At 53.9% G+C, this 20,476-nt stretch overlaps 2 protein-coding genes across 14 annotated transcripts in view; both read left to right on the forward strand.

Moving 5' to 3' along the window:
- Positions 1–9,987, forward strand: part of EHBP1 (EH domain binding protein 1) — a 207,846-nt gene extending 197,859 nt beyond the window's left edge. For 12 of the 13 annotated variants that reach the window (XM_056488854.1, XM_056488856.1, XM_056488858.1 and 9 more), the window contains 4 exons: positions 968–1,067; positions 2,182–2,255; positions 8,681–8,795; positions 8,944–9,987. In XM_056488854.1, the coding sequence (XP_056344829.1) occupies positions 968–1,067; positions 2,182–2,255; positions 8,681–8,795; positions 8,944–9,034 (380 nt within the window). In that variant the 3' untranslated portion in view covers positions 9,035–9,987. Of the gene's footprint in view, positions 1–967; positions 1,072–2,181; positions 2,256–8,680; positions 8,796–8,943 lie in introns of those variants that run through there. The other variant, XR_008840253.1, reaches the window with a different exon arrangement.
- Positions 9,988–12,376: 2,389 nt separating this feature from the next.
- OTX1 (orthodenticle homeobox 1) lies at positions 12,377–16,815 on the forward strand. Its single transcript, XM_056488868.1, has 4 exons — positions 12,377–12,444; positions 13,554–14,032; positions 14,515–14,666; positions 15,321–16,815. The coding sequence occupies exons 2-4, from the start codon at positions 13,936–13,938 to the stop codon at positions 16,074–16,076; spliced, it is 1,005 nt and encodes a 334-aa protein (XP_056344843.1). The 5' UTR covers positions 12,377–12,444; positions 13,554–13,935; the 3' UTR covers positions 16,077–16,815.
- Positions 16,816–20,476: the final 3,661 nt, after the last annotated feature.

Genomic DNA, 20,476 nt, shown 5'->3' on the forward strand with positions numbered 1-20,476 from the left:
TTTGCTCTTCACCTCAGCTTGAGGCATGAGAATGGCAGGTTTCCACAGAAGCACAGCCTCCACAAAGGACATTTTCCAAGTCCCTGAGCTCAGAGAGGGTAGAATTTGGCTCAGCAGCCCTGCTATGTGGAAAGCATAGTCAGGAGCCTTCTGGATGCTCATCTACCTTTTGCTCCTGGTGCAGGGGTGGTGACACAGTCTAAGAGAGTCTGGTAGAGTTTAGCACTACCTGCAGACAGGCAGTGAAGAGTCCTGATCCTGATCCTGATCCTGATCCTGATCCTGATCCTGATCCTGATCCTGCCTGGGATGGATGGAGACTGTGGAAAGGGGTGCTAGTCCATGCATATACACATGGGACCCTTGGGTCCCTGGATCCCAAGATTATTTGTATTTGTGCACATGCTCCCTTTGGTTGCAGGTTGAGGAGAGGAGCAGCTCTTTCCAGCTCATCTGGAAGAGTGGCCATGAACACAGAAACTGAGCAGGTGCCCACACCTTAGCCAAGAGTTCAGGATTAGCATCTCCTCTGCAGCTACTTTGATCCCTGCCACATCATCCTGACTGTGCTGGGTTTGTATGGGTGGTGTGGATCTTGCCTACAGGGATTGTTTTTGTGTTTGGTGATGACCAAACATCTTTTACCAGTGGTATTTTTCACTGGAAGCATTGCAATTATATAATTCATTTGGGAGAATTTAAAATACATGGTCCTCTTAAAAGGTATTTATTTAGGTTAGTGCATCAGCATGATAAAGAACACTAAAATGTATCCTAGAGGATGGCTGCCTTCAAAGAATTGTTTATAAAGCAGGCAGGACTTGCAGTCATATGATATTTTTACCATTTGAGAATATGCCTTGTCATGCTCAGTGATACTGGCAGCTGATACTCCAAAACCTGAAGTGAAAATATGTACCTCAGTTTGTGAAATGCCACATAAGCAATGAAATTCTTTTGATTGCAGGAAGAAACACAGAAGAAGAAGAAGCTATGATGCAGGAGTGGTTCATGCTGGTTAATAAGAAGAATGCCTTAATAAGACGAATGAACCAGCTTTCTCTTCTGTAAGTACAAATGAACATATGTATTTATGAAAGGATGATTACTCTTCAGATAGATGCAAAACTTTTTTTACTCTCTTCCCATTAGGCTTCAAAAAAACCCACCTCAAAAGTGAGTAGTGTGGATGTGTTAGACATCAAGTAACTTGTTTTTCTCATATTTCAGACTTGAAAATGAGAAGCATGCAATGACACAAGATTAACCAGAGCTGTGAAAAAATAAATTAAAGAAATATTAAGCACTGTTACATTTTCAAAAGCCCAACAGTAGAAAAAAATTACATTTTAGAAATGCACAGATAGATTTGATTGTGCTTCAGATGAGACAGGTGAAATCTATTCAGAGAGAGAGCCAAGTTTGAGTCACTACCTGCTTTGTAGAAAATCCTCAGTCCCATCTCTGCTGAAGGGATGTCAGTAAATCAGCCACAGTGCAGTGATACCACTGATACTGCAAAGTAAGGACAAATTAACCTTTTCTCACTGGCAGTGTTGAGGAAGGGAGAAGGTGCTGCTCGTTTTTAGAGCCATTCTGCCCCGAGTGCTTCTCTTCCAGCTCCTTTCAGTTTGATATTTCTTTCCATAATGCCACCTAGTGTAGATGCCTGCATACTTCCCTGGGAAGAGCCTCTGCTCACATATCTCCTGCTGGGTCTGAACTTGACAGAGGATTTTACCTGCAAAATATTAAGCTTTCTAATTTTTGTTGTCTAATTTTTATTGTTGATTAGGGCAGAATGTATATAGAATAATACTTCCAGTGTCACATTATCTTTGTGAATAGGTTGATGCTAGATCATTAGATCTAGGGGAATATTTTATACTTTGGACATTCCACAACAGCCATTCCAGAAGTGAATATGAAATAATTGCATCCTGTAGTGCAGTGGAGTTAAACTGACAGAATTAAAGCCAACCTTACATGAAATGAAAATGCCCTGTTACTGAATAGGCCTCCTGAGTCAGATTTTAAGTTTGTGTATCATTTGTTTGGAGTAGCTTAAAGTTGAAGAGAAAAGTCAGTTGCGAGTCCTAAAATCAATGTAAGTTAAAGGTGCTTTTAAGTGTTTAATGATTTAGTAATTAACATATTGATGAACATTTGCAACTTGCCTAGGGAAAAAGAACATGACCTAGAAAGGCGCTACGAGCTGCTGAACCGGGAGCTAAGAGCAATGCTGGCTATTGAAGGTAAGAGCAGTGCTGGGGACTGAGGGGGGAAAGTGCTCACTTTGGCACCTGGAAGTGCCAAACGTGGAGGCTTCTCTGAGGCCCATTAGTAATGCTGATATTTACATCACTTCAAGTGATAGCACATGGCAAGTGTGCTGAGGCTGCAATCCCATTTTCTTCAGAATTAAAAAAAAATTAAGAATATCCAAGATACAGACTAAGAAGTATGGTCTTGTTGCAATAAACTTTGAAAACAAAGTGATGAGGAGGTAGAGACTGTGTCTAGGGCTTATAGATTTTTGTTGCAGTAGTGCTCTCTTGGCTTTCCTCCGGCATCGTGCTTCTTTTGGTGCCAAAGATAAAGGAAGGGGTGACCCACAGAAGAGGGCCTGTTCCTTTTAATGTTTCAGACCTGTTCTACAGCAGTAACTCACCGTGGGGGGAAAAGTCTCATTGGTTTTGGTGGTAAAACAGTACATTTGTCAAGTAAATATTTCATCACAAGCACCAGCAGGATTAGTGCGATCCTTTGCACGGAGTTTCTCCCTTCCCTGTGACTCTCCCATTTAGTCACCTCACCTGCATGGAGGTAACACTCCGGGGAAGATTGACACGGGATGAATGAAACAATTGCACCCTTTCCATAGGGCTTTCCAGTGAATTGTACAATAATCCTTGGGATGATTAATAATAAAAAATAAACATCCAGACAGCTTAAACCATTGCTTGCATTATTTTCTTATTTAAATATCTTAAGTGTTTTCTAATGCTGCACCACTTATACCTCTCAGTCACAAATGCTGCCTTACAGTTCAAAGATGTTTGCTTTAAAGTTAATCCTTTGGGCTCTGTAAAATGGACCTTTTGTCTAATCAATGCAAATTGATTTTGCTATTCTGTATTGACCTCTCAACCCTTTGACTGTCCATGGTAATTTCTTTCTTCACCTGATAAGGTACCTGATCCATAATAAATCAATTCTAATTAGTTTGGAGACTTCACTGGAAGCATAAGTTTGTTGGAAAAAAGCAGCAGGTTTCAGGTAGCTTTTTCATATCTCTCCATCTGTAGTTATATTTTTTGCATAAGACTGTCTTTGCTATATTCTTGGATAATCCTGAGTCATAAATATATACATTGCTTTCTGCAGAGACAAGCCAGATTAATTTGGAATCGTACTGATGAAATATTTAAAATGTAAAATAATCTAAAACTAGAGAGAAGCTAAGAGATCCTGGATTTAAATCTAAACTTTCGATGTTTAATTGCCTCATATATGTATGGGATGTCCTAGCTGCAGCCTTTGAATGTCTAGCAGCTTGTGCCATTTACACATTGACTGGAACAAAAATGGTTTTTTAATTTCTCTTTGTGAGTTCAGAGAGGAATGCCCAGACTCCAGAAAATCATCTTTTTTTTCCCCTCTCTCTCATTTTTTTTCTTTTTTTTTTTCCTTTTAATATGCTACTGGCGATATGGTAAACAGAGGTTTAGGAAGCACAGACAAGTACTGGAGAATTTTGATTATTTTGGAGGATTTTTTTATTTGTGCAACAAAGTCCTCATTTAGCTCTCAATAAGATTATTGGTCTTCTAGAACTTTTAACAGTTATCTGCTTTTAGCCAAAAACCATATTAAAGGATAAACTCTTCCAGGAATACACCTGTGAAGACTCAAAATACACATTTGTGACATCTCGCCTCTCAATGTGTGCATCAGTGTTTTCTGTGTTCAGAAGATGCAAAGATTTAACTTTTTGGGAAGCACTGCTAAACCCACACCATTTCCAGTGTGATTTCTCTGAAGAAGCAGGGGCTGCCTGGACAGCCCAGCACATTTAGCCAATTGCTAATGAGTGCTTGTGCTCCCTGAAAGAGTTGAAGAGACAGATCTCACTTTTACCAGCACCAGTTCCAAAACCGAGGTGTATGGGCAGGAAAAAAAAATACATGTATGTATATACAGACACATATATGAATATATATATATGTAACAGGATGGGAGCAGTTTGTTTGTGTAAAAGAAGGGCAGAACACACCAACCCAAACTGGAACTTAAAAAAGAAAGTCTTTGAAAGGTGGTAATTACTGTTTTGGTAAATTGCTCTAACTCTTCCACGCCTGACTATGCTGTTTAAAAATCTGTCAACCAATTTACTTAGCTGGTTGATGACAGGGAAAAAAAGGAGAGAAAAGAGCTTTGCAGAAGGTGGGAGCCTGCTGATGGCAGATAAAGGCGGTTCTGCCGTGCCTGCTCGGGCAGCGTGCGGGCAGCGCTGGCGGCCGGAGGTGCTGCCCGTTAGGATGCTCAGTGATGTGGAGACGGTGGCTCCTTCCCGGCTCCCGTCTGCAGGCACCGGCAGCTGAGTGGCCTCTCGGAGGGTTACGGCACTGCACGAGGAGCACATGAATGACCCAGGGTGGCAAAAAAAAGGCATGCTCCCCCCCTCCCCCACGGAGCCGTAGAGATACGAAAGGGAGAGTTAGCGCACTGCCTGCTTCCAGCTAGAAAGTGTTCCTCTCGGACTGTTCCGACCGAGAAAGGCTGGAAAGCCCTCACTAACAGGCCAGAGAAAATGCAGGTAAACGGGGTCCGTTTTCACCTCTGCACATGGCCAGGCGTTCGGAGCCAGCTGCTCCTGTGCTCAAGGTGCTGCCTTTCACAGCCCGGCTTTTACTGCGGCTGCAGCTGAGTGCCGGCGTGCCTCACTTTCAGCTACCTTTCCTCTCACTCCTTTCTTTTATTTTTTTCAGTCGAGTTCTAATGCCTCCTTAGAAAAGATAAGTTCATTTTTGCACACCTTGGGGTGGTGTGTTCATTTTCTGCCCAAGAAATGGATCTTCTTTCGGATTTTGTACATCTTGATTTATTCTTGGCTTATAGTTTGAAGTGGGTGCTCTTCTAAAAGGATTTATGCATAGGTTCACTATTTTTGTAGTTATGGTTTATATGATAAGCTTTTTATATTTAAAATCAATATGTAATCCTGTGGAGGAGCTTATCCTCTAAAACCCCATTTGTAAATCTATTTTAGCTTTGTTACACCGCGCAGCCACAGTATTCCATAGATTGATTAGGTTCAGCAGCAGAATCCTATCAAATGGCCTGTTCTGATGATGATGCAAACTCTTTCAGGATTGCTAGTTGACTGGAACTAAAGATAAGACCTGACTGCAATCCCCCAATGTGCTCTTTACAAAACTAGTGTTAATTTTCATCAAAGTGCCAGGCTTATTTATTATAGTGGCAAGGTTGAAGGTTTTACTACGAGAACTTTCGACCATTTCTATTAAAGCATTTCTATGGGAACTGGACGTCTGTTTGCTCAAAGTAATTATCAGTTTAAGCAGTGGGGAGAAAAAAAAGACAATATGAAGTCAATGAAGATGAATAATTGAAAACATTTCTACTTCAATGTGAATTTAGCAAACTCTGTCATTTTAAACTGCCTGTCGTGAGTGGTGGCACGGGGGCTTTAGCTTTCAACACTTTTAGCTCATATACAGCCTCAGAGCTTAATCCTATTTTTGTCCAGAGTGTAGCTTTTATAACAGTATTATTCTGAAATCTTCAAATTAATCACAGCCCATATTGTAGCTTCCCAGAGCTGCAGTCAGCCTGGGTAACTATATGTGACAGGTGTTATAGGTAATCCTGGCTTAAAAGGCACAACAGGTAGGAATCAAACTTGAACACAGTTGCTTTTTTAAACATAGGGATGCTTCCCAAAACTGCTGCCCAGCAGTATTTTGTAGGATAAAACAAAATTGCAAGGTAGTCACCTATAAAATGTTATTTAAATACTTAGAGTCAGTTTCCCTTTTAACCAATTGCTGCTTGACTCTTTATTTATTTTGGGGGGAGGAAAGGCAGACTTCTTTCCTAGAAATGGAAGTAAAATTGCAAAGGAATATTTCTGCCAGTAGATTTTCCCATGGTGTATTTCAAATAATATTATTAATAATAAGCAAATGCAGAAAAAAACCAACCAAACAAAAACCAAACCAAATACGCAGTTTTGTTCCATGAAATCCTAATAGGATATTATTTACTTCACAGGGCTATAAGATGAAACAGAGAAAAATAGTGAGGGACTGAGCAAAACATACACTGAAATATTCTGATGTGTTCGCTTTTTCTAAAAAAAAAACAAACTAAAAAACTAAAGTTGCTGCTGCAACTGGAGAACAGGGGATGAACGAATAAACAAAAAAAAAAAAAGAGCTTTAAAAAAAATAAGAAATGAAAACCATCGAAATTGCAAAAAAAATTATATTTAGTCCAGGTAGAGATGATGGATTTCAAATCCCTTTTCATCCTGAGCTTTGTGTGCCCAGATGTGCCGGGGAGCCTGAGTCCCGTCACAATTCCCAGCTGAAGCCGAGGGAAAGTTCACCTGAAAGTTGGGGACCACGTCTGGGGGCAGGCAAACAGCCCTGAAATCCTCTGCCATGTCCCTCTCTCTCTTTTTCTGTCTGGCTTGCTGCCGTGGCCCTTTTCAGGCGGTGTCGTCATGCTGAGATCTCATTGCGTGTGAGGGACTTTATTTGTGGGGCAAAACGCTCCGGTCTGGGGAAGCTCTGACTTGCAAAGTGGCAGAGCAGTGTGGCTTAAACGGGTTGAAGTGAAGGAGCTTTGCCCAAAAGGAGCAGAAGGAGAAGCAGCAGTGAAAATTGAGAGACTGATCCAAGAAGCAGCACCTAAAAGGCTGCTACCCAAATTAAAGCAGCTTTGTGGCAGGAAAAAATGGCTTGGGTTACCAGTAATTTTGGCTGATAACTCCACTTCTAATCCGTGTACACCTGAAAAATTATTTCCTTAGCAACGATGGAGGGGAAAGGATGCACTTAAAAAAAAAAAATAAATAGGGAAAGAAAAAGAAGGAGAACCAGGAAAACGAGGAGAAAAATGAGAAAACTAAAAACTCCCGGAAGTTTGGGCAGTGCCCTGCCAGGCCGGTGCTCCGGGCAGGGCTCTGGTGCCGCCGCCGCTCGCTCTGCCTGCACTCGCGTGTGCCGTGGGTTTTCCTGCCTGCTGCTTTTCCTGCGGCTCGCTCGTGGGCCCGTGTGCCCAGGCAGACGGCGAGGAGGGCGCGATAAAAGCGGTTACACATTCCTGCCTTTCTGTCTCTCTTCCAACCTTCATTGCATGATGATGCATCTAATTTTTAATTTGTAAATACAAGGCTGAATTCCCTCTAGCACCACTTGCTTTCATAAAGCTTCTGAGCAGTTTGCTGTCTTGAATAAATTTGGCTTTGGAGGGGGGTCAGGGGGATTTGAACCACCGCATTCTTGCGGGGTTTGTGAAGATTCACATGGTAACCGGTGGGGAGCATTGTTCGGCTTATCTGAATAAGCACCAGCCATGTGAGTTTTAACATGATCGCCCAGGGCAATGGAGAGCGCGGGTGGGTGGGGGTGAAAGCCAAAAGCACTGCACCCTCTCTCCCCTTCGCCTTCGGGAAGCGCGGCTGGGGAGGAGGAGGACACCGCCGGGCCAGTGGCGATGGCTTCTCCCGGTGGTTGGTTTTGGTTTTTTTTTTTTTTGGAAACTGGTGTCCTCTTTCCCTCCCGCTCCTCAATTGTCCTGCTATCTCCCTCATAATCTACTGCTCCTGCTTTTCATTGTTTACCTTCTTAATGAGGGAGGCGGGGAAGGCTGGGGCTTGACTGACAGCAACAAGCCCTCTCGGTCTGGCTGCAGAGCCGAGGGCTGCGGGCGGCCCCGGGGGGCTGCGCCGGGCCGGGCCGGGCTCCGGCCGCAGGAATCCCTCTGGGAACAGCCCGGCTGCCGCCCGCCGCTCGCTGCCCGCGCCGGGGCTGGAGGGGCCCCGCGATATTCTGTAGCAAGTGTATTTTTACTTCAAAGTGGGAAATGCTAATTAAGCGATACCTGCCTTTAAAGTTACTGCGGAGCATATGGTGCGCTGTGTGAGATTCCTCCAGCCGCTGAGAGCGGGCGAGGAGCGCGCAGAGAGGAGCCGGGCTGCGGGCATTCCTCCGGGAGGGCAAACCCGGCAGTGGCCATGCCCGCAGCAGACACAGGCATGGGGAAAAACAAAACAGATTTTACACTGAAAAAAAAAAAAAAAAAAAAAAAAAAAAAAAAAAAAAAAAAAAAAAAAAAAAAAAAAAAAAAGGAAAGAAAATAGACCCCCACTCAAACGACCCCAAAATCTCTGCTGAGCTCTCCCAAGCCAAGGTGGGCGAAACGCTGCCGAGCTGCGCTTGTCCCCGCGGTGGCCTCGCTGGGGAGAGAGGCCGGGCCTAGGACAGGCTGTGCCAGGCTACACTAGGCTGTACTGAGCCGGGCCGGGCCGTGCCGAGCCGTGCCAGGTTTCACCGGGCCGTACCGGGCCGTACCGGGCCGCCGCGGCGGGTCCCGGCCGGGTTGGCTGCGCCGGGCGCTGACCGCTGCTCTTGTTGTGCTTCTCCCGCAGACTGGCAGAAGACCGAGGCGCAGAAGAGGCGAGAGCAGCTCTTGCTGGACGAACTCGTTATTCTCGTTAATAAACGGGACGCTCTGGTCAGGGATCTGGACGCCCAGGAGAAGCAGTGAGTCGGGCAAAGGGGTGGGGGGTCCCCGCCGAGCCGCCCCGGTCCCCACGGAAAGTTTGGTCCGGGTCCGCGGGCGCCGTGGCCGTGGGGGAACTCGCGCATCCCGCCAGCCCCTCACCGCGCCTCCCGCCGCCTGTTTCCGCAGGGCCGAGGAAGAGGACGAGCATTTGGAGAGGACCCTCGAGCAAAACAAAGGCAAGATGGCCAAGAAGGAAGAGAAATGCATTCTCCAGTGAGCGGCCTTCCCGCGGCGGCAGCGAAATCGCAGCGCGGCTTTCTTAAGTTCTTAAAATGCCGACATGAGACTGGGGAAAAAAAAAAAAAAAAAAAAAAAAAAAAAAAAAAGAAAAAGATGTTTTGAAAAAAAGAAAAAACTAAACATTTTTCCATTTTCTTAGGCCAGATCTAGGCTGCGCCGGGCCCCCACTCCGTTGTTTTTTTGTTTTCCATTCAAGCGAACTCGCGTTGTCCCATGATTTCCGTGTGGGCTCAGCTCTCCTGCCGAAAGCGTTGGAAATGGAATCGCCGAGACCCCTGGCGTGCGGGCGATGCCGGAGATGGGCGGAAGGAGGAGAAGAAATAGTCTGTCCTGGATTCTGTAGCTGGAGGAGGGCTGAGTTTTGAAATAAAAATGTTTTTGTCGTAATAGGATTATAGAGGGGGATATAGGAAAAAAAAAAAAAGTCATTGGGAATGGTTTCATCTAGTCCTGCCATATGTAATACTTAATAAGCTACCTACATTTTATAGTTAGGTCAGATCCACCCCAGTTATTATTAAAAATGTGCTGTATTTACCAGTGGTTTATTACATCAGTTTTACATTTCCCCGGGAGTAGAGCCGAGCTGCTCTGGTTTATTCGGGGGGCTTCTCCCCCAGAGCTGGCACAAAACCCTGGGAGCGGCTGCGAGCGGAGTGGGGCAGCCCGGGGCAGAGACCGGCCCGGCCTGGGACAGCGCGACACTTGCCACCCGCGTCCCCCGCCAGCCGGGCCGGACCGGACCGCGCCGCCCGCTCCGCGTTATTTATTGCGCCCGGCCGCGATCCCCACCGCCCCCCGCCCCGTCCGTGTGCCCCCAAGCGTGTCCCGCGCTCGCATCGTCCCTTCGTGGAGCTCGTCTCGTTTATTTATTACAACACCGAGTCATATATAAAATTTTCAATAAAACCCGAATCTTTCTTACCGTAACTGCCGCTTTCCTCTTTACCTGGGAAACTCCCTCCATCCCTCCCGCCCTCAGTCGGCCGGGGAGGGGGCTCGGGGGGCGGGAAGGGACCGATCCCGGCGGAGGGCGGGGTGGGGGGTGCAGCGGGCCCGGGCCCCCCCGGCCGCCGCCACTTTGCCAACGCAACGAAACCCACCGGACGGAAAAGTTTTTCGTTTGATTTTAATAAAATGCAGCTCGGGGAGAGGGAGGGAAAACTTTTCCCCGCGGTGCCGATGCCGCCCGCCAGCGGCGTGGGGGATGCGCAACCAAAGCGGAGCGGGGGAAGGAGCCCGAACCCGCGAGGGACCGCAGCAGCGCCGGCGGCTCCAGGTGCGACCGCGGCCCGGGCCCGTTCCGCCAAAAAGAGCCTCCCGTGGATGAGGGAAGCGCCCGGGTTCGTGCGAGCGGCCGCCGCTGCCGCGGGATGTGCCGGCCTGGGAAACAGGGCCCGCAGGTGGATTTGGCCCCACGCGAAGTTTGGGAAGATGCGCGGAACACCCCGGCGCCGGGGGGGCTGGGGCAGCGGGCTCCGCCGTGTCTTCTGCCCTCCCGTAAAAATACAGGGGGCTGGGAACGGTAGGAAACACGGTCCGGGGCTCCGCGGCTGCGGAGAGCGGCGGAGGATCGGGAGGGGAGAGGCGGCGAAGCCCGCGGCGCTGCCGGGCACCGGGAGCTGCTGAGCCCCGAAGCGTGGGGCGAGGGGCGCCGCGGGCGGGCATCCTCTCCTCCTGAGGAGCAGCTTTTAAAGCGAGAAAAGTAACTCAGTCGATGGGCTGAGGGAAAAAATAAGTGTCTGTGTCCCATGTCTTTCTCCCCCAGCCCGGCAAACCCGGAGCAGAGGCCCCCGCCCCGCAGCGGGACCGAGCTGCCCCTGCCCTTGGCCGGGGTCGCGCAGCCCGGCCCCCTGCCCGCCCGCAGCTCCCGCCCTGCCGCCAGCTTACCTGGGCGCCGCGGGGAGGGCGAGGCTCCGTCCGGCGGAGGGAACGGGACACCGGAGCCGCCGGGACCGTCACCTCGGGGGGCGGCGAGCCCCGCGCCCGCCCTGCCCGCAGCCCCCGGCCGAGCCTGCGGGGAGGCGTCCGCAATTGGGGATTGGGTAACCGCGGGAGCTGCGGGAGGCTTGGGGGGGCATGGATACCCCCCGGTGTGTCTGTGGTGGGGAGGGAGAGCCGGGGGGGCTGCCCGACAGGACCGGGGCTGCCCCAGCGGGGCCAAGTGATGGGAAGGCGGCGGGGGCAGGGGGAGCGCAGACCGAGCCAGGAACTGCCCCGGCAGGACCGGGGCAAAACGGGGAAGAGGGGCTGGAAGGGGGGAGAACTGCCCCCGCAAACTCTTCCTCCTCCCTCCTCCTGCCTTCACTTTTTTGTGAATGGGCCGCGGCGCCTTTGTTACGGGGAGAAGTGCCCGTGTCGCTGACTTTTGCGGGAGAGCGGAGGAGCTTCCTAACCTCCTTCGCTCTACTCATCGGCTCCCTCCCGCCTGGCTTAGACGGTTCCCTCTTCGTACAGGAAAAAGATGTGAAAAGAAGAGGAAAAAAAAAAAAACTCCAACAACAAAATGGGGGGAAAGTCTTCCCCCCGGGAGACCGCGCTCCGAGCGGGGCCGGCGGGCAGCGCCTTTGAACATTAGCTCGCTTTCAGCTCCACTGCAATTAGAGGGAGTTGATTTGGGGAGACCAACAAAAGCCGCGCACCGGAGCCTCTTTAGAGGTCCGGGGCCGCTCCGCCGCCGCCGCGCCCCGACCCCTCCGCCTGGAGTGAGGAGCGGGGCCCCGCGGAGCGCAGCGCAGGGCCCGCTGTCCCCTCGCCCCTGTCCGGGCCCGTCCGCTCGCCCCCGCGGCGCGCAGCGGCCCCTGAATTCGGGACGTGCGGGGAAAGGTGCGGTCGCTGTAGTTTCACTGGGATTTTAAAGCGCAAAGTTTGGGAGAGTCAGCGGGCATCAGACTGGGGGGCCGCGACACCGTCTCCCCACCCCAGGAGCGCCCTCCGCGCCGGCGGAGGCCGAAACTTTTTCTGCGGCGTCCCCGGGGCCGGCAGGGACGCGGAGGGCGGCGCGGAGCGGCGTGGGGGCACCCCGAGGGAGGGGGCAGAGCTGCGCGGGCGCGGAGCGGCCCTCCCTCTTCCGCACTTCTCCAGCAATTCCCACCTCCCGCCCTCTCCGCGGAGGTTGCGCGGGGCTCTGCGCCCAGCCCCGCTCCCCTCGCTCGGCCGGCGGCTCTCCGCGGTGCGCGGAGCGGCGCGGGGCGGTGCGGAGGAGCCGTCGCCCCGCGCTGCCATTGCCCGGGCGGCTGTCAGTCAGGCGGGGAGCGGCCGGGGATTGGCGCCGGGCTGGTTACGCAGTTGCTTTGCGCGCACATACAAGGGTAGGGCCGGGGGTAGGTGATCAATCCTCATCAGGGCCGCGGCTCCATCGCCCCGACAGCGCGGGCCGCCGGCAAGGTAACGCGGGGCACCCCGACAAGTCGGGGGAGCGCGGCTCGGATCCGGGCAGCGCCCCCCGGCCCCCTCCCCAGCCCGCCTCTCACCTGCCTGCCCCCCTCGCTCCCTCCCTCCCCCCGCCTCGCCCCCTCCGCGCCCCCCGCCCGCTCCGCCCCGCGCTGCCCCGCGCAGCCCCCGCCGGGGCTCAGTCGCTGTCGCTCCGCAGGTGGCCGCGCAGGTGAGGCGGGCGGGGGCGGCGGGCACCGCGCTCACCGACGGGGCGGGCGGCGCCGGGACGGAGCGTAGCGGGCCCGCGGTGCCGTGGACAGGGGTGGTGAGCACGGCCGGGCCGAGGCTCTCTCGGGATTTTCCTCTTTCCTCTCTCTTCTTTTCCACTTTTCTTTCCTCCCTCTTCCCCGCTCTCTCCTCCCGGGACGGGCCCGCTCCGCCACATCCCCGACAAAGTTATGCAACGCCGGGTCCCGGCGGTGCCGCCCGCCCTGCGCCCGGCCCGGCCCGGCCCGGCCTGCGGGGACCCCGCGAACCCGCCCGGATCCCCCGCCCCGCCCGGGTGCCCCGTCCCCGGCCGGGGGGGGCTGTGCCAGCCTCGGCAGCGGGGGCTCCGACGGGGCCGCCCGGGGTCTCTCCGCTCCTTCCTCCCCCCGCGTTTATCTGCGGCGTTTGGCCCCCGCGCCGGGCGCTGCCGGGTCCCTGTGCGTGTCCCCCCGCCGGCCCTGCCCGAGCCCCGCCGCTGTCCCGTCCCAGCTGCCCGCTCGGCTGCCGTAGCTCTCTTTTCCCTTTTCCCCTTTTTAACTCTTATCCATTTCTAATTAAAACGTCCCCGTCTGCTCGCTTTTAAATTAATTATACTTCCCTCCTCTGATACCTCCTTTTGATTCCTAATCCAATTATCTTTTTAAATAATTGCTTTATCTCTCCCGATCGACGGGCACTGTTGCCTCTCGGCACTTGCGTGCGACTCGCCTTCGTTTAAAATAAAATAATAATAAAATTAGCAATCGGGTGCCGCCAGCGCGGAGCCCCCGCGCCGGGTGGGCGCAGCCCGGCGGGAGCTCCGGCGGCGCTCGGGCGGCCGGAGCCTCACCCGCCTCTCTCCGCTCTCTCCCCAGGCGCTCCGGCCTCGCCTCTGCGCGGGGAAGAAATCCGCCTGTGTCTCGATCCTCGCTGTTATTTTGAATTTTTTTTTTTTCCCCCTTCGTTTTAATTTTTCTCTCACTTCACCTGCGATCTCTCGAGGACCTCGTGCCGGTGGCGGCGGGACGGAACGAAAAAAACTCCTTTCACACCGACTTTGTGCTCTTTTTTCAAATTGTCGTTGGTTTTAAAATTTTTTGCCTCTTGTTTGGGGATTTTTTTCGGGGACTGTTTTTGTCAGTTTTTTTTTTTTTTTTCTTTCTTTCACTTTCCCCACCCCACCCCGCACATTCGATTTGATTTTGATTTTTTTTTTTTCCTGCGGGACTTTGGAGGGAAAACTGCCCGGCTTCTAGCATGATGTCTTACCTCAAACAGCCCCCTTACGGCATGAACGGGCTGGGGCTGACGGGCCCCGCCATGGACCTGCTGCATCCCTCCGTGGGGTACCCGGGTGAGTCCCCCCATCCTCCAGCAAGCGGAGGGGGAAAACTTCCATCCGTGCGGGTTTGGAGGAGCTGGTGGGGCCGTACGGTTTAGGGTGGGCTGTGGGCTGCTTGTTCGCCTGCACCTCTGCCCGGGGACGTTGGGGTCTAGCTGAATTTCCCCCCTGTTCTCGGGGTGTCTTCGTTTTCCCAGGGATTTTTAAGGATTAAGAACTTTAAAACTGAACAAAAAAACCAAACCAACCAAACAAAAAAGTAATTAATTTCGGCACAACGAAATCTCCCCGTAGCTCCTGTTGGAGCCAGGCCTGACCCTCCCCCAGCCCCTCGCCCCTCGCCCTGCCCGCAGCGGGACGGGGTCCAGCAGCCGCGGGTGTGCAGGGACGCTGCCGCTCCCTGGGCGCTCCCCAGGCCCCTGTCCCGGGGACACCGGGGGTGCGGGAGGTGCTGGGGGCCCGGCGTGACCGGCCCGGTGCTGCTCGTCCCGCAGCCACCCCGCGGAAGCAGCGGCGGGAGCGCACCACCTTCACCCGCTCGCAGCTGGACGTGCTGGAGGCGCTCTTCGCCAAGACCCGCTACCCCGACATCTTCATGCGGGAGGAGGTCGCCCTGAAGATCAACCTGCCCGAATCCCGAGTTCAGGTACCCGCCCTGCGTGAGGAGTCCCGCTGTGGGATGGGGGATGCAGGAGCACCCCAGCTCAGCTGGCGCTGCTCAGGCCGGCTGCTCCCTGCACACTCATGCCTGTTTCCTTGGGACAGGGATGCGTGTGGCTCCCATCTCCTTGTCCATCCCACTGTGGGGGCATTCAGCCAAAGAGGGAGCATTTATCTTTATCTTTTATTCTCTTGCATTAATTTTGTTTTTACTGGTATTTTTCTGTCACTCTCCACCTGCTCCAGGGTATAGCAGCCCAACTACCTGGGAGTTATAAGTATTCCATTTGGGAACTGGTCAATGGATACCCAGGGGGATGGGATATGCAGGCAGCACCCAAAGCAGGACCTGTCCCCCAAATTCGCATTTTGTCACTGTGCCAGGGATATGCAGGAGCTGGGACACCACAGGCTTTGACCCTGGCATCCTTGCTTTTGGCAGGCTGTGGGGTGGCCGGGCTGCCAGGCAGGGGTGAGGTTGTATCTGGGGGTGCGAGGGGTGTGCAGTGTTAGTGGGGACCGGGAGAACTGGTGCCAGGGTGAGGGTGGCTGGGTGCTCGCAGGCTGAAGGGCTTCAGGGGCTGTCTGGGCTCACCCCACCACGCTCCTTGCTCCCCTGCACCCCGTTTTCTCCCCGCAGGTCTGGTTCAAGAACCGCCGCGCCAAGTGCCGGCAGCAGCAGCAGAGCGGCGGCGGGGCCAAGAGCCGCCCGGCCAAGAAGAAATCGTCGCCCGCCCGGGAGAGCTCGGGTTCGGAGAGCAGCGGGCAGTTCACGCCGCCGGCAGCGGCCTCCAGCTCCGCCTCGTCCTCCTCCTCCAGCTCGGCCTCCTCAGCCCCGGTGGGCGCCCCGGCCTCCCTCAGCACCCCGGCATCCTCCATCTGGAGCCCGGCTTCCATCTCTCCCGGCGCGGCGCCCGCGGGGGTGACGGTGCCCGAGCCGCTGCCGCCCGCCGCCTCCTGCATGCAGCGGGCCGGTCCCGCCGCCTCGGCCGCCTCCGCCTCCTACCCCGTGTCCTACAGCCAGGGCGGCGGCTACGGCCAGGGCTACCCCGCGCCGCCCTCCTCGTCCTACTTCGGGGGCGTGGATTGCAGCTCCTACCTGGCGCCCATGCACTCGCACCACCACCCGCACCAGCTCAGCCCCATGGGCCCCTCCTCGGTGCCGGGCCACCACCACCACCACCCGCTGAGCCAGAGCTCGGGCCACCACCACCATCACCACCACCACCACCACCACCAGGGCTACGGCGGCACGGGGCTGCCCTTCAACTCCTCCGACTGCCTGGACTACAAGGAGCCCGCCGCTGCCGCTGCTGCCTCCTGGAAGCTCAACTTCAACTCCCCCGACTGCCTTGACTACAAGGACCAGGCGTCCTGGCGCTTCCAGGTCTTGTGAGGGGCCGGTCACCAACCCCCCGAGCTGCCAATGACCTCCCACCCGGGGACTCCCCACCGCCTCCTGGGCAGGACTCCGGCTCTTCCTCCTCCTCCCTCTCCGTTAGCAGTGGCGATGCCCTGGGGAGGTCCTGCCGCCCCCATCTCTACTGACTGATATTTATTTGCTTCCTGCACCACTCCACCAGGTTTATTATAATTATTATTTTTTTAAACGCACCAGAAGAGGAGTTTAAAAAAAAAAAAAAAAAAGAAAAAGAAAATTAAAAAGCCTAGCGTGTCCCCTGCTGCCCCCGGGCAGAGGCGCAGGCTGGCTCCTGCCCTGCCAGTGCCCCCAGCTTTGTGCGGGACTCGCCCCCGCGGGTGTGGAAGCCCCGGCTCGCCTGTCCTGTACAGCCTCTTGCCGCGGGGAGTGGCGGGAATGATGTAAATACTCGGTCCGTTCCAGTGACCACGATTATTTTTAGTTGATGCTGTTGGGTTGGCATTTATCTAGAGTCTAACATGGAACAGAAAGTTAAAAAAAAAAAAAAAAACAACAAAAAACCAAACAAAAAAACTTTTTAAATTTCAAATTTCAGTTTTCTTCCCTAAAAAAAATTGAATCTTTCCCTGTCTCATGTCCTTCGTCCATCCTCGAGGGCTGCTCTGCACAAGCTTGGCTGTGCCGTCCTGGGGCTGAGCGTGAGGGGGGAGGCAGCAGCCATGGGAGGTGACCAGAAGGGAGGCAAAGGGGGAGGGAAAGGCTGCCCTGCTGATCCGCAACCTGCAGACCAAAAAACCCAAAACTTTTGGAGAAAAAAAAAAATAAAAGGAAAGAAAGAAAGAAAAGAAAAAGCTGAAAAAAAAAAAGTTTTGGTTTCTTTTTGGGGGGAGGGTTGCAGGGATAAGCAGCTCTGGTTTGGGGCTGGGGTGGGGGGCACACGGCTTTTCGGAGTGTGTTTTTTGGTTCGGTTTTCGTTTTGGTTGTTTCGAGCCCCTTGTGTCTGTCGGTGCGTTGTGGCGGGTCGGGGCTGCAGCCCCGAGTTCCTGCTTCCCCCGCCCGGGCTGGCGCTTCCCGGCAGCTTTGCGGGGACAGGGACACTGTACGTGTGACTTTTGATGCCGTAACCCCTTCCACTGTAAGGCAACCCCCCTCCTTTCTTCCCACCCACCCCAATAAAATCTAAACTAATAAATGTAGTGGTGTCGTGTCCTCCTTCCTCCCTCCCGCCTCCTCTTCCTCATAAAACTTCCCTGGGGGAGTGAGGAGCAGGGAAATATTTATTGGGGGCTCCCAGCAGGATGGGGATGTGTGTGATGAGTTTGTGAGTGCTCTGGAGGGGGGACCCACCGCCACTTCTCCAGGGGCGGACTGGGGACCCACTCTTACGGTAATTAACGCTTAATTGGTTACGGATTCATTTGCGCTCCGTGGTGCCGATGGGACTCACGGGACGGGCAAGCGCTGCCCAAAACTGCGATTTCCCTCCCAGGATCGGTGGCGCAGCCCCCAAACCCGGGACCCAGGCGCTGGGCACCGGCCGCGGGATGCGGGGGCCGCTGGCACATCCAGCCGGGATCCGGGGCCGCTCGCACATCCAGCCGGACCCTCTGTCCCTCATCCAGCCGGACCCTCCGTCCCGCTGTGCGGGTTCAGCCCCGGCCCTTCCAGCCCCGACTCCCGGCCGCACCATCCTCAGCCGCTGCCTGCTGCTGTCCAGCCAAGGAAGACAACGAGATTAATTTTTTCTAGTGACAAACTCTTCCCCTCGACTTTCCCTCCAGTTGTTGGAAGCTGCCTGTTGGTGCTGGGGCTGTTCCCACTTGCACAGGACCGGGGATGCGGGGAACCGCGGGCTCCCCTGCTTGGGCCATTGATGAGCTGCTCGGGGAACATCCCCAAATTCCCACCCCTGTGGTCCTGCAGTAGTTCCTGCTGCTTCTGGGAGCTCCGGGGCTGTGCCGTGTGTCCCCATCCCCGGTGTCCCCAGGCAGCCTCGGGCCGTGGGGACCGCGGTGGGGTGAGAGGTGCCAACGCTCCTGGCGGCTGCTTTGGGGAGGGTTTCACATCCCCTGTCCCCGCTTTCCCGCTCCAGCATCCTGGTGGAGAGCGATCGGGGCTGGCGCTGCGATGCTGCGGCGGCGGAAAACAGCGGGATGGGACCCGGATCCAGCCGCGCCAGCCCCCTGCAGCCTCCCAGGGTCCCGGCCGTGGCAGAGCCCCGGGGCGGGGGCGGCCTCCGCACCCTCCGGTGCAACAGGGAGCTGCGGGAGGGGACGAGCGACTGAGTCAATGTCAGGGGATTTTTCTTTCTGTGGTTCTTTTCCTTGTTGTCTCCGTCTGTGCATACATATTGATAAAAGGTATGTATTTATTTTAAAATAAATATATCTGTACCTCTGCTATAAAATAATTGTTCTCTTCTGGAATCACCAAAGTGTGGCTGTACAGGCAATTCGAGTGAGGGCCACATGTGCTGGGTCCAGGTGCATCAGTCTGTGCATCCCCAAGCTCTTCCTTTAAAGGGGAAAAGTTACCACAGCCCTCCTGGGGCTGGGGAAAAAATATATCTGTGCTGGGCACAAAATGTACCGGAGTGGCCCTCCCAGATTTAGTGAGCACACGAGAGATAAGATCCAGCAGGTGTATAACACACAATCCCCTAGACATATACTTTTTGCCTTCTTTAAACAAAAATTATGCACAGCACATCATCCTTATAAACTGTGTTCCATTGTAACTCAGTAAATCAGAGATGCTGAGAGACACAGCCAAGAGGGGAGCCTGAATATTTTGGGGATGTGGTCCTAAACCTCTTCATCCAGTGTCTCACACTGAGGCTGGGCCAGGGCTCTGCTTTGAGGTGCTGGACTCCAAGGGATGCTCCTCGTGTTCCCTCACTTCCCACCCCCCATCCCGATTTATGCACCACGAACACCAGGTGCCAGTGATCAGCGGTTTATCCAGCAGCTCCCACACTACAGACTGGGCATTTTCCTGTCCCACTCACACGGACCTGGAGCATGGTGTTGAAGCTGAGCACAGGTGGCTTTGGAGGCACAGAGGAGCCCTGGTCCAGATCACACCAAACCACGGCGTGCCCTCAATGCTTGGCTCCATTTGTTTCAGTTTTTCTGACGTGCCGGCAGGGTGGGCAAGGCTTGATTTCCGCCTGTTGGTGGGCGAGCACGGGCTGGGAAGGGTCATGTCCGGATTTGGGGGGGCCCAGCACTCTCCCTGTTTTGCAAACTTCTCCCACTGTGGGCTACCTGAAGGCTGGCACAGGCACTGCCACCCGAGCATGAGTCACGGCAGGTGAGGTGGCACGGCGCCTGGTGCCCGGCTCCAGCAGGATTGCCAAGCTTTTTAGGGCAACCCGGTTCTGAGAGAGCTGCCTACTTGGCTCGTGCCTCACCTCTCCAGCAAGAAGGCTGCTGGGTGCATGGCTACCATTACTTTTTTTTTTTTTTTTTTTTTTTTTTAATTACAATCGCACTCGGTGCTGGAGCACGGGGCTGGGAGCCCCGAGGGCTGGGTCAGCCCCGCACCGGCCCCGCGCAGCTCCCGCCCCCGCCCGAGAGCCGGCAGCTGCCTCTGCACGCTGTGTCTGCTCCAAAGCGAGACCTGGGGCTCTCCTGCCGGGAGCTGAAGGGCCGGGATTTGGGGTGAGCAGGAGGAGACACAGAGGGGAGAACACCCCCCAGCTGGGGCTGCCCTTAGCTTTTACGCTGGTGCTTCATGGACCCGGAATAATCCATGACCTGTGTGCTGCTACCGGAGCACTTGCTCTGAGTTGTATCCCTGCTTTGCTTGCTGAACCCCTGAGTGTGGCAGGAAGCTGGGACACGTGGGGATGGGAACACCCTTAGTGGCCCATGCAGACGTAGGCAGAGGCTGGACAGGGTGGCTGCTTGCCTGGGGTGACCACCTTCTTTTTTGGGTGAAGGATGTGCTTTGGTAACTCAAACCATTATGGCCAAGCATGACTTAAATTATTAAGGAATTATAACTGAAAATTCTGTTTTAAGTTTCAGAAGTTGTGCCCACTAACATGACTTATTACAGTTATTTTGTAGGCAGCCTTCCTGGCAGGGAGCAGAGAAAACAGGTGATTACAGCTGAATAAGGAACTACTGGTTTGTGGTTTTCCCTGCACTGACCTCTGTGTTAGCCAGTCGCTGCTAATTCATACACTTTGAGCAGCAATTAATGCACATAAAATCCCATGTTGGTTCCAAACCTGTTTTGATTTTGTCAGTGAAAAGCCTGCAGGTGAACCTCATAGCTGAGGAAGCTGCTGCACTGGAGAGCTCTCCTTTCATGTCGCACTGCCGAGTACAAAATGCAGTGGGGAAGGAGGAGGGTGAAAATGGTCACAGGGCTGAAGCCTGAAGGGAAACATCTGCCTATTTCCAGTT

The sequence above is a fragment of the Oenanthe melanoleuca genome, chromosome 3 (assembly GCF_029582105.1).
Source record: "Oenanthe melanoleuca isolate GR-GAL-2019-014 chromosome 3, OMel1.0, whole genome shotgun sequence".
Classification (NCBI taxonomy): Eukaryota; Metazoa; Chordata; class Aves; order Passeriformes; family Muscicapidae; genus Oenanthe; species Oenanthe melanoleuca.

Bases quoted from the DNA above. Each gene is read 5' to 3' on its own strand.
- OTX1 (XM_056488868.1), top strand. From the start codon at position 13,936: ATGATGTCTTACCTCAAACAGCCCCCTTACGGCATGAACGGGCTGGGG. The intron at 14,033-14,514 runs GTGAGTCCCCCC...CTCGTCCCGCAG, and splicing joins TCCCTCCGTGGGGTACCCGG to CCACCCCGCGGAAGCAGCGG. The intron at 14,667-15,320 runs GTACCCGCCCTG...TTCTCCCCGCAG, and splicing joins TGCCCGAATCCCGAGTTCAG to GTCTGGTTCAAGAACCGCCG.